The 13,178-nt window shown below is 44.7% G+C and overlaps 1 protein-coding gene across 2 annotated transcripts in view; it reads left to right on the top strand.

Moving 5' to 3' along the window:
• The window catches only part of HDAC11 (histone deacetylase 11), a 56,661-nt gene that overhangs the window by 1,981 nt on the left and 41,502 nt on the right, over nucleotides 1–13,178 (top strand). For both annotated transcript variants that reach the window (XM_030207766.1, XM_030207767.1), the window contains exons 3-4: nucleotides 8,883–8,983; nucleotides 12,785–12,901. In XM_030207766.1, coding sequence (XP_030063626.1) covers nucleotides 8,883–8,983; nucleotides 12,785–12,901 — 218 coding nt within the window. The remainder of the gene's footprint in view (nucleotides 1–8,882; nucleotides 8,984–12,784; nucleotides 12,902–13,178) is intronic.

Genomic DNA, 13,178 nt, shown 5'->3' with positions numbered 1-13,178 from the left:
AGCTTTTGTTATAAGTGGTTGTCACATCTGTAAATACGATCATAATATTTGCAAACAAAGAGAAAAAGGGCTCCTATGAGGTAGCCAAAATCTTACAGCCAAACATACAAAAACTTGTTTTGTGTATCTTTCCATTTATTAAAATCTATTATTCTTTTTTTGGTAGTTTTGTGTGTGTTCGATCATAACATTTGAGTCATCTTTGGAAAGTTGGAGGATTTCGAAAGATAAAATATTTCACTTAAATTAGAATGCTTATAAATGAATGTTGTTACCACCGAGGCAGTGGTGGTGTCTAGAGTTAAAGATAAAACGGTGACTCTCTATGAGTAATTTCAGCAACCTTGCTGTTTGTCACCTGTCTGAGGCAGGGGCATATCTGAGGTTCAGCGGTAGGGGGGCAGGGGCTAGAGTAAGGGGGCACATTATAGCTCCCCCCGGCCGCTGCCGTCGCCGACCCCCCCCCCCCCCCCCCCCCGTCACCTACCCTCGCCGAGGTCCGCTTCCTCCTGCCTGCCGGTGCCTTTTACTTAAGCTGGCGGGGGAACCCAACCCCCGCCAGCCCAGCCGAGGTCTTATTTAAGTTTTCTTCCTCGTGCTGTGCTGTTAAAAGCTGCATCCCTTCCCTTCCAGTTTCGGACGGAGTCTGACGTCGCACAACGTGCTGCGACGTCAGACTCCGTCCGAAACTGGAAGGGAAGGGATGCAGCTTTTAACAGCACAGCACGAGGAAGAAAACTTAAATAAAACCTCGGCTGGGCTGGCGGGGGTTGGGTTCCCCCGCCAGCTTAAGTAAAAGGCACCGGCAGGCAGGAGGAAGCGGATCTCGGCGGGGGTAAATGACGGCGGGAGAGGGTTAACGGCAGTAGGGGGTCCAGGGCGAAATCTGCGGGGGCCCAGGCCCCTGTGGCCGCACGCAGATACGCTCCTGGTCTGAGGTCTCTTCCCCCCTTCTGCCTATTTTTTGATATCCCACACTCTGTAAGAGTAGATTCGCTTGGATACAAATGTAACAAATAAATAAATAAAATAAATATTGCTGAAAACATTGGGTGTGTAAGTATGGGTTCTTGCCCAATTTGCATGTGCCAATAATTGGGCGCTAACAATTATTGGTACTAATTGGCAATAATCGAAATTTATATGCGCGTCTTTATAGTCGCTATTCCATAAAGATGTGCATGTCAGTTTTTCAGTGTGCATCCAAAAAGTGGGAAATTCATGGGTGGGTTGGGGCGTTTCTAGGAATTGCACTCAGTGTTGTAGAAGTTGGGGAATCTGTGCCTAATTTAGGTGTGAGGATTTACTCCAGAGTTCTGTTGGTCCAAATCCTTGTACCTAAATTTGGGCGCTGGTCCTGGCACTAAGCACTATTCTATAAATAGTGATCAACCTGGAGCGCCGTTTATAGAATAGCACTTAACATGCATTTTTCGACGCCCAAATAAATTAAGTGCAACTTGGTGCAAAGAATCCAAAACTGGTTGTAACTCATATTATGCAATTTTGGCAGATACAGTGTTTTTTCTTTGGAAGGAAGTATATATGTCAGATCATTTTATGGATTCCATGCTCACCTACATGCTAGACTGCATTCTCTTAATACCTATTATACCTGAGTGTAACTCGCCTCGAGCTACTACTGAAAGAAAAGAAATCAGCAGAAGAAGTGGTGGGGTGCAAAAGAGCTTTTAAGAGAGAGCTCATTTCCACAGTGCGATTATGGCTATTGATTGCACTCACATGAACTTGTTTTCTTCAGAAGTCTAGGTCATTTTCCAGAATAATAAGCAGTACTGCCTAAACGTGCAGTTGCCTTTGTCTTCTGCTAATGGCCAGCTTTCCAGGGACCTGTTGTGATGCTTTTATGTTAAGGCAGAGTCCTCTGAGTAAATGTGATTGATTGATTTATTTATTTATTAGCAGAGTTTCTGACCCAATGGGTGTAAAGAATGTATTTTAAGGAAATTGCAAACTGCCCAAAATACCGCGGTTAGACTTGTCATGCATGTACCACGCTTTGAGAGGGCTGCTCCTTTTGCTGATGCATTTGCATTGTCTTCCCATTAGGGCCAGGATTGTATTCAAAGCCTGTGCTCTCATATTTCAGCTTTTATATGGTATTGCCCCTGACTATTGAGCTTATTTTCGAAAGAGATCGCCGGCCATCTTCCGACACAAATCGGGAGATGGTCGACGATCTCCTGATCCCGGCTAAAGCGGTATAATTGAAAGCCGATTTTGGCTGGCGCCACCTGCTTTTCGTCTCGGAGCTGGCCAACCTTCAAGGGAGGGTACAGAAGGTGGAACGGGGGTGGAGTGGGGGCGGGACGTGGTTACGAGATGGCCGGCTCTGACGAGCATTTTGTCGGCTGCATTTGGTCCATTTATTTTTAGGACCAAGTCTCAAAAAAGTGCCCCAATTGACCAGATGACCACCGGAGGGAATCTGGGATCACCTCCCCTTACTCCCCCAGTGGTCTTTTTTTTGACCCCAAGAAACTAAAAGACTTTGTTGATGCTAAAGAGAGAATGAATAACCCCCCCAGTAGCAGTAACAGAGATAAATGCTGTAGCCTGATTGCAATGGTTTGTGTAACTTCTGCTCTTTTGAAAACTGTTTTTGTTTTCTTTTAAACTATTTCCAATAATATTACCTTGATCTTGGATCTGTAATAACGTGGTTAAAAATTAGACTACAATTTCCTTGTATTTCATTGAATTATAAATGATATGTAAGTTTTCAAATATCTTAGTGTATTGAATGTAATTAGATGAAAAATTTAATAAAGAGAATTAAAATAAAAAAAATAAAAAGTCTCAAAAAAGTCCCCCAATTGACTAGATGACCACCGGAGGGAATCGGGGATCACCGCCCCTTACTCCCCCAGTGGTCACCAACCCCCTCCCACCCAAAAAACATTAAAAAAATTTTTTGCCAGTCTGTATGCCAGGCTGAAATGTCATAGCCAGCTCCCTGACAGCAGTATGCAGGTCCCTGGAGCAGTTTTTAGTGGGTGCAGTGCACTTTAGGCAGGTGGACCCATGCCCATCCCCACATACCTGTTCCACTTGTGGTGATTAATGTTGAGCCCTCCAAAAATCCCCAAAACCCACTGTACCCACATGTAGGTGCCCCCCTTCACCCCTTAGGGCTATGGTAACGGTGTGGGTTTTGGGGGGCTCAGTACCGAAGGTAAGGGAGCTATGCACCTGGGAGCTATTTTTTTTTTTAATTTCTAGAAGTGCCCCCTAGGTTGCCCGGTTGGTATGCTGGCTCCTCCCATGACCAAATGCCTTGCATTTCGCCGGGTTTGAGGTGGCCGGGCCCTGTTTCCATTATGGCTGAAAACCGAAGCCGTCCATCTTCTCTAAACCTGGCAATCGATTTAGCCGGCCCCAACCGTATTTCAAAAATACAGTTGGTTCCACCCCTTTGCGGAGCCGGCCCTGAAGATGGCCCGACCATCTATTTGGCCGGCGCCGTTCGATTATGCCCCTCCACATGTTGCCCCTTGTTACTTTGCCTTCTCGCAATTCAATCTTTGGTGCAAGAGACCTACATGCACCTTCCATTTTCCTACCTGTAAGAATGTAGTTTCTAAATCTATATATTCAGCTACTTTTTCATACCAAGGTACTAAATGGTGGAATTCCTTGCCGAAAAACATACAATCCTTCATCATGATTTTTTTTTGTAAGTTTTTGAAATCTTTCCTTTTCAAAAAATTTCTGTCTATTGATCCTAGTATCTAATCTCCCCCTTCCATTCTCCCCATTATGCTTTATTATTGAATTCTTTATATATTTACATTTCTTTCCTTATTGATATGTGTAGGTTTAAGTATTTTGTTTCATATTTTGTAATGACTTCTTTTGAGCTTGTTAGCCACATTGAACTCGAAATTGTACAGGAAAATGGCAAAAATGTATATATATTTTTTACAGCAGGAATAGTGCACTGCTGGCCAAACTAATAACATAATAATGGGGCCCTTTTACTAAGCTGCATAAGCGTCTACGTGCATCCATCGCGTGCCAAAATGGAGTTAGCGCCCAGCTACAGCGTAACTATTGTGGTAATTTCATTTTTCGTGCGTATTGGACGGGCGCCAAGTGGCATTTGATGCATGTAGGTCATTACCGCCCAGTTATCATGTGAGACTTTACCACTAGGTCTATGGCTGGCGGTAAGGTCTCAGACCCAAAATGGACGCTCACCAATTTTTATTTTGCTGCACGTCCATTTTTTTTGCAGATGCGCTGAAAAATGGATCTGTGCGCACCCAAAACACGCGCCTACACTACCACAGGCCATTTTTCAGCACACCTTAGTAAAAGGACCCTTAAGTAATGGCAGATAAAGACCTGAATGGTTCATCCAGTCTGCACAACAGTCAAATTCATTCTCAATTTAAGATTAAATTACTACTACTACTTAACATTTCTAGAGCGCTACTAGGGTTACGCAGCGCTGTACAAATTAACAAATAAGGACAGTCCCTGCTCAGAAGAGCTTACAATCTAAAGGACGAAATGTCAACTTGGGGTAGTTTAGATTTCCTGAGAAAAGGTGTAGTGATTAGGTGCCGAAGGCGACATTGAAGAGGTGGGCTTTGAGCAATGATTTGAAGATGGGTAGGGAGGGGGCCCGGCGTATGGGCTCAGGGAGTTTGTTCAAAGCATGGGGTGAAGCGAGGCAGAAAGGGCGAAGCCTAGAGTTGGCGGTGGTGGAGAAGGGTACTGAAAGGAGGGATTTGTCAAGAGAGCAGAGGTTACGGGTGGGGACATAAGGGGAGATGAGAGTAGAGAGATAAGGAGGGGCTGCAGATCGAGTGCATTTGTAGGTGAGTAGGAGAAGCTTGAACTGTATGCGGTATCTGATCGGAAGCCAGTGAAGTGACTTGAGGAGAGGGGTGATATGAGTATATCGGTTGAGGCGGAAGATAAGACGTGCGGCCGAGTTCTGGATGGACTGAAGGGGGGATAGATGGCTAAGTGGGAGGCCGGTGAGGAGTAGGTTGCAGTAGTCAAGGCGAGAGGTAATGAGAGAGTGGATGAGAGTTCGAGGGGTGTGCTCGGAGAGGAGGGGGTGAATTTTGCTAATGTTATAGAGGAAAAAGCGACAGGTCTTGGCTATCTGCTGGATATGCGCAGAGAAGGAGAGGGAGGAGTCGAAGATGACACCAAGGTTGCGGGCAGATGAGACAGGGACGATGAGGGTGTTATCAATTGAGATAGAGAGTGAAGGGAGAGGAGAAGTGGGTTTGGGTGGGAACACAATAAGTTCCGTCTTGGCCATGTTTAGTTTCAGGTGACGGTTGGACATCCAGGCAGCAATGTCGGATAGGCAGGCCAGTACTTTGGCCTGGGTTTCTGCAGTGATTTCTGGTGTGGAGAGATAAAGCTGGGTGTTGTCAGCATAAAGATGATAGTGGAAACCATGAGAAGAGATTAGGGAGCCTAAGGAAGAGGTGTAGATTGAAAAAAGAAGGGGCCCAAGGACAGAACCCTGGGGAACTCCAACAGAGAGCGGGATAGGGGAGGAGGATGAGCCATGAGAGTGCACTCTGAAGGTACGATGGGAGAGATAAGAGGAGAACCAGGAGAGGACAGAGCCCTGGAACCCAAAGGAGGACAGTGTGTCGAGAAGTAGGTTGTGATTGACAGTGTCAAAAGCGGCGGACAGGTCGAAGAGGATGAGGATTGAATAATGACCTTTAGATTTGGCGAGGAACAGGTCATTGCAGACTTTAGATAGTGCTGTTTCTGTCGAGTGTAGGGGGCGAAAGCCGGATTGAAGCGGATCGAGGATGGCATGAGAGGAGAGGAAATCAATGCAGCGGCTGTGAATGGCGCTTTCAAGTATCTTGGAGAGGAAGGGTAGGAGGGAAATGGGGCGGTAGTTGGAGGGACAGGTAGGGTCAAGTGATGGTTTTTTGAGGAGTGGTGTGACCACGGCATGCTTGAAGGTGTCTGGGACAGTTGCAGTAGAGAGAGAGAGGTTGAGGATATGACAGATGGTGGGGGTGATAGTAGGAGTGACGGTGTTAAGTAAGTTGGTGGGGATGGGGTCTGAGGAACAGGTGGTGGATTTCGAGGAGGAGAGGAGATGGGCGGTTTCCTCTTCGGTGATAGCAGGAAAAGAGGAGACGGAGGCCTGGGTAGGTTGGTTGAGAGAGTGGGTTATAGGATGAAGAGAAGGAGAAGGTTTAGTGGTGAATTCAAGGTTGATCTTCTGGACCTTGTCACAGAAGTAGTCGGCCAGAGATTGCGGATAGAGTGAGGGGGGAGTGGGAGCGGAGGGCACTTTGAGGAGGGAGTTGAGGGTGGCGAAGAGACGACGAGGGTTAGAGCTGAGGGAATTAGTCAATTGGGTGTAATAGTCCTGTTTAGCGAGGAATAGGGAGGATTGGAAGGAGGATAGCATGAATTTGAAATGAATGAAGTCATTATGGGCGCGAGATTTCCTCCAGCGGCGTTCAGCCGAACGGGCGCAGGAGCGAAGGTATCGGGTGCAAGGGGTCAGCCAGGGCTGGGGATTGGTACGCCTTGTGGGATGGGAGATGGACGGTGCAAGGGTGTCAAGAGCAGAGGAGAGAGTGGCATTGTAATTGGTGACAGCTTTGTCAACAGATTTGGAGGACAAGATGGAAGGGAGGAGGTCAGAGATACAAGAGGATAAGGTGGGGGGGGGGTCAACAGCTTGGAGATTTCTGGACGTAGTAGTTAGTGTCGGGCGAGATTGAGGGGGAGGGTGCTGAAGTGTGAATGTGATTAGGTGATGGTCAGAGAGAGGAAGAGTTGAAACGCAGAAATTGGAGGGAGAGCAAGTGGAAGAGAGGACGAGATCAAGACAGTGGCCAGATTTATGAGTAGAGGTGGTGGGGCTCAGTTGGAGGTTGAAGGAGGAGGTAAGAGTGAGGAACTGAGAAACATATGAGTCGGATGGGTTATCAGTGTGAATATTGAATTCACCAAGAATGAGGGATGGGGATGAGGGCTCGAGAAAAACGGTGAGCCAGGCATCGAAGTCGGTAAGGAAGGAATGGAGGGATTTATCGGGGGGGGGGGGGGGGCGGTAAATGACTGCAACTCTGAGTGGCAGTGGGTGGAATAGACGGATGGAGTGAACTTCAAAGGATGAGTAGCAGTGAGACTGAGGTAGAGGGAGAGGTTGAAAACTGCAGGAGGGCGAAAGTAGTAGCCCGACGCCGCCACCGCGGCCAGCTGGGCGGGGCAAATGGGAGAAAAGATATCCACCGTGGCATAGGGCTGCGATTGAGGCAGAATTGTCAGGGGTGAGCCAGGTTTCAGTTAGGGCAAGCAGTTGAAGGGAATGGGAGATGAAGAGGGTAAAGGGAAGTTTGTTGCAGATTGAGTGGGTGTTCCACAGGGCGCACGAGAAGGGGAGGCAGTAGGGGGATAGAGATGAGATTGGAGCTATCGCGGGAACGTTTGCATAGATGAGGTGAGGGCGAGGACAAGTGTGGGGGACCTGGGTTGGGATTGATGTCTCCCGCGGATAGCAGGAGAAGGAGCAAGACAGTGCGGAGAAGGGTGGGAGAGGAAGGTTCATTAACAATGAACGTGATATTATATACTCGATCATGGTCTTTCTGTGTTGTTTCTGGGACATAGACTATAGAAGTCCGACTGGCTCTGTCCTTATGTTTAACTACTGGAATTGCCATCAAAGCCTATCCGAATCCGTCCTGTCCTTTGTGGGACACAGACCGTAAAAGTCTGCCTGGCACTGTCCTCACGTTCAGAATTTCTGGAGTTTCACACGGTAGGCCTGTGTTAGGCCTACCGCGCCTTAAAGTCCCCTAATTTTGTTATATGTTCCTAGAATGGAACAGTTGTTCTGGGTATGCTAAATCCTTTATCCACCTTTAAGGTGGCTCTTTGCTTGCCATGTGCCTGTATATGATTCTTTTAAACCTATAAAAATTGCACATTCAAAAACAGTTTAATAACAAGTTCAGTCTACTGATTGTCATTAGGAACTATTATTTTGTGTTTGCAGTTTTATAACTAGCAATATACGTTTATCTATAGTTTCTGTGCCACTGAGAATGAAATTTGAAGTTATATAACAACACTTGAAAAGGGTTATTTTGGAAAATAGTTATTTATACTGGTTAGTCTGGTTTTTAAATGTTATCAATAGGATAGGGGATAATGAGCCCCCGTAAAAACGCCTTTCAGGGTTCAGCAAATTAAATATCAATAGGGGATTGACAGTGCTGAATGTCCTAATTTAGCCTAAATGTTCACTGATTATTAAAACTCCTATGCTCCTGCCTCTCCTACCCTTCTTACTTATGCATCCCACCTATCTGCACATCTCCATCATTAATCTGTTATACCACAGCTTATACTCTCTCTGCAATACATTGCAACCCCATTACTATGTAAGCCGCACTGAACCTGCCTCGAGTGGGAAAGCGCTGGTTACAAATGTAACAAATAAAATAAATAGTCTGTATTTTAATATTTTCTGCTGCGAGGATTTGGTGAATTAAGTGGTAGTATTTTGCTGGGAATTTTGCAAACAGATTATTCGTACTGTGGCTAGGAAAGTCTCTTTGGATATTTTTCTTCCCTCCATTCTCATCTACCTCCACTTGTGAAAGCTTTGTTAATTATAATTCTGATTCAATTTTATTTTAATTACCTGTGTCTCTTCAGAAAGCAGCACAGTCATTCTTACCAGGCTGAAATACTGGATTGTAGATTTTTGAATAGTTGCTGGGGTTCAGAGTGCCCTGCCAGTCACTGTACAAAGTGTGAACTGCACTTTAATAGGTGGTAAAAAGCGTCATACGTGGAACCATGATGTTAAGGTTATGATGCTAACGAGGTACTTATTGTTGCAGAAGAAAAGCTAATTGCAGATGATACCATCGTGGAGGCTCAAGAAGCCACCGATGAAGATCTTTTGGTAGTCCACACGAGACGATATCTAAATAAACTAAAGGTATATTCTTCCTTATTGAAGGCATCACAGTTGATTTATTTTGCTTCCAGCTTTTCCATTCATTGCAATTCACATTCACATGATGTTGCTGCATCTTAGTCAATGTCAAACTTCCTGACATTTACTCAGAAATAGCAAACATAATGAGCTACTAAACTCAGTATTTTGATTAAATGTTGCTTCCATTGTTATTAATGTTTGAAAAGCTCTATCAATGTACACAGTCAAGTAATAGATGTGATTTAAAAGGACAGTTCTTGTGAACAAAGATTAAGAAGGTCAGGGAGGGGAAAAAAAAAGCTTAAATACTTTCTTGCTAAGATTGCTAAACAGGTGGAATTCCATGTCTGCCTAAACTCATTATTCTAGTGGAGTGGCCTAGTGGTTAGAGTACCAGTCTTGCAATCCAGAGGTGAGCGGTTCAAATCCCACTGCTGCTCCTTGTGATCTTGGGCAAGTCACTTAACCCTCCATTGCCTCAGGTACAAACTTAGATTGTGAGCCCTCCTGGGACAGAGAAATATCCAGTGTACCTGAATATAACTCACCTTGAGCTACTACTGAAAAAGGTGTGAGCAAAATCTAAATAAATAAATAGCACTGCAGTTCTCTCTCTTTTTTTTTTTTAATCCTGGTTTTCTTATGCTCCTTTTGGGCATGCAGCTGAGTCAGAACTGTCATCTGTTGGTTAGCAATGCCATGACCTTTCCTTGTCAGTTATCAGGGAATTTGTATCCCCCTCCTAACCCAGCATTGACATCACAGCAGCAATGCTAGGTACAGGACCACAAACGTGCTCCTGCCAGAGCCCAGCTAATGTAGGTTCTTTGTCTGGCCTATCAGTGTTGTGGAAACCTTGTCATAGAATTAAACTCAGGTCTTCCGCATGCAGAGTGCAGCACTTTCCTCGAGTCATTAGACCGGACTTTGCAGTTGTTACCTTTTTTATTTTTATTTTTTTTAGTTCAAACTAGGGCAGCGTTTAGATTAAAACTTTAATTGTGTGATTGAAAGCATGTTTGTTTATTTATTGTTAGCACTATAACCCCTTATGAATCTGGGCAAATCACTTAACCCTCCATTGCCCAGAATCACAAGGAGCCATAGTGCTAATGACCCCCCCCCCCCCCCCCCCAAAAAAAAAAAAAAAAAAAGATAACATGCTTTGAATCAATACAAATTGAAAAATTACAAATTAAAGAATCTAAATCCTTGTGCTGAATAGCTATAAACAGCCTTATAGCTTTCACAGCTGACCTCTTTATTATCATTTAACCAAAACAGAAAACACCCCACCCCCTCCATACCCACAATACAGGATATAACGTCAACAAAATGAGATAACCATAATAAAAAGGAAAACAATTGCACATTGATAAATCAACAAAAAACATCCAATAGAGCCCAAACTTTTTTTAAACTGCTGTAAACAATGCTTTTAAGGGCAGCAACAGTTTTGCATTTTCACACAAGGCAAACCCCAGACCACCAAGTGTTCGGAGACAATGCAGAACTCTCTTTCCATTCAGACAAAATGTGCTGAATGGCAAGACCCATGAGCACATCAAACAGCCTGGCCTCATCTTTTCTTAACAAATGAGACAAAGCCCTTGACCTTAGTACAGCAATTTTATAAGTAAGCAAACTTGAATATTGAAAACTTCCAGAACCCTTTTCCAAACCGAACCCCAGAATTACTTTAAATTTGTGCATGCAAAACAACATATGATGAACGGTACCCAAACTCGACCTACATAACCAACACAAACTGGATCCATTATCTGACACCCTAGAAACCTTATATGGGGTCCGTAGTTCTCTATGTGCTACATAAAATAAAGATAACGTGACAGAAGCAGACAAGGTAGGCCTACAAACTGTAGTCTAAAAGACTTTCTTACCTTCTCTCCCTAACACATGTTCCCAGATCTTTTCTATTACTACTAATAATAATAATCATTTCTATAGCGCTACTAGACCTACGCAGCACTGTACACATTATATGCAGGTACTTTCTATGCCGCTAGAGGGCTCACAATCTAAGTTTTGGTACCTGGGGTAATGGAGGGTTAAGTGGCTTGCCCAAGATCACAAGGAACTGCAGTGGGATTCGAACCCAGATTTCCAGGTTGATCTTGGCAACAAAGCCCATTGCACTAACCATTAGGCCATGCCTCCTCTTTTCCAATGCAGTGCACACATTCACACCCCTAAACTTAACCGTGGAAGTCTTCTTCGCCTGTCCAATAAGCTCTACACAGAACTCTTACAAACCTGAATCACCAACCTTTATCCACGCTATACCACAGTTATTACCTTTAATGTGAGTGGCAACATTGAGAGCTGAATCTGACCCGAGGAAAGTGACGCGGACCAGATAGCACCATTCTGTAGCACGTTTTGACATGTTGAAAGCAGTTTGTGCTATGATATAAGGACATAAGAATAGCCATACTAGGTCAGACCAATGGTCTTTCCAGCCCAGTAGCCTTCTTCCAACAGTGGACAAATAAGTTTCAGCTACCAGTTTGGAAATTCAGTGCTGGACTGGACCCTTTTATTCTTGGACTGATTTTAGAAGGGCCCTATTGCACATTTTCTTTTGTTAATTTGTATTAGGTACACTGCCATCACCACTGGTTGATTGCAGGGGCGTAGCCAGACTTTGGCGGGAGGGGGGTCCAGAGCCCGAGGTGAGGGGGCACATTTTAGCCCCCCCCCCCCCAGTGCCGCTGCCCCCCCCCCCCCCCAGCGCCAACCCTTTCAACCCCCTCTTCCCGCTGACGCCAACCCTCCCCCGCCATTGGGTACCTTTGCTGGCAGGGGTCCCCAACCCCCGCCAGCCGAAGTCCTCTTTTCTGGTGCGGCCACGTTGCTGATCTGCAAGGGCAGGCTTCTGTATCTGTGAGTCTGACGTCCTGCATTGGAGATGAAAGCTGGAATCTGTTTGGCAAAAATAAGGAATTAGACAGAATTTATTACATAGAAACCAGTTTACAATCTGCCCCACTCCCTCCAAGCTTCCTGTTTTGGAGTGGGTAGGATGTGGCAAGCTTGAATATGTGCAGATTGTGCCTCCCTAGGCAGATTCCTCATCCAACCAGTGCAGGGGTTCTCAACCTAGTCCTCAGGACACACCCAGCCACTCATGTTTTCAGGATACTCAGAATGAATATGCATGAGATAGATTTGCATATAATGGTTGCAACGCATGTAAATTTATCTCATGCATATTCATTGTGGATATCTTGATAATCAGACTGGCTCAGTGTATCCTGAGGACAGGGTTAAGAACACTGTGATCTATTCCTGGCCAATCTATTATACTGTTCCTAGAAATCAAATCCAGTATATGGACAGGGACACATCAGTCTTTGCTTCTGAAAGAGAACTGTATACATTGGTGGTAGTTTTAAAGGCCCTCTTTCAAGCCCATGGACCTACAAATTAATTTTCCCAGTTTTCCTTTGGGAATGTAGAGGTGAGGGGCAGCAAGCCTTGGGGGGCACTTATATTAGTGAAGTTTGCTCCCATTTCAGAGTAAGTGGAATCATGAAGCAAAATGAAATTTCAAATAGAAATTTGGAGAGGTGCGATTTTTTTTTTTTTTTTTGCTACTAGTTTTACTTTGGTAGCTTGGGTAAAATCATTTGGTAGTTGTCCTTCCCATGTGAACCTTCATCAGTGTATTTTAAATACTTACTCGGTGCAGAATGGCTTTAGTTCCCACTGTATCAAAAACTGCTTTAATATAATGGAGAAAAGTTAATTCAAGAGCAATATTGTTTCTTTTTCCCATAGTGGTCGTTTGTAGTGGCTACAATCACAGAAATTCCACCAGTTCTCTTTCTGCCTAATTTCTTGGTTCAAAGAAAAGTGCTGAAGCCTTTGAGAACTCAGACAGGAGGAACGATCATGGTGAGAAAATTAACTTTTCTATTCCTGCCAGTCTTTTCTTTGCACACCATAAAATAGATTTTTAAATTTGGGATTTGGCATGCCTCCTACACCTTTGGGCTTCTAGTTCTATTGGAACCAGCTCCTGCTTGGAACTGCCACGAGCCATGATTCGCAAGGAGCATGTGGGGGTCCAGTATTTAGCTCACAGCAGTCGGCGGTTTTTATGCTGCTGATATCTACACGCATAATTAAGCTCGGATATTCAATCTGACATTGAATATCCTGGTAATTGTGG

Source organism: Microcaecilia unicolor, chromosome 6, assembly GCF_901765095.1.
Source record: "Microcaecilia unicolor chromosome 6, aMicUni1.1, whole genome shotgun sequence".
Lineage (NCBI taxonomy): Eukaryota > Metazoa > Chordata > Amphibia > Gymnophiona > Siphonopidae > Microcaecilia > Microcaecilia unicolor.
This window is presented reverse-complemented; position numbering and strand designations above follow the sequence as displayed.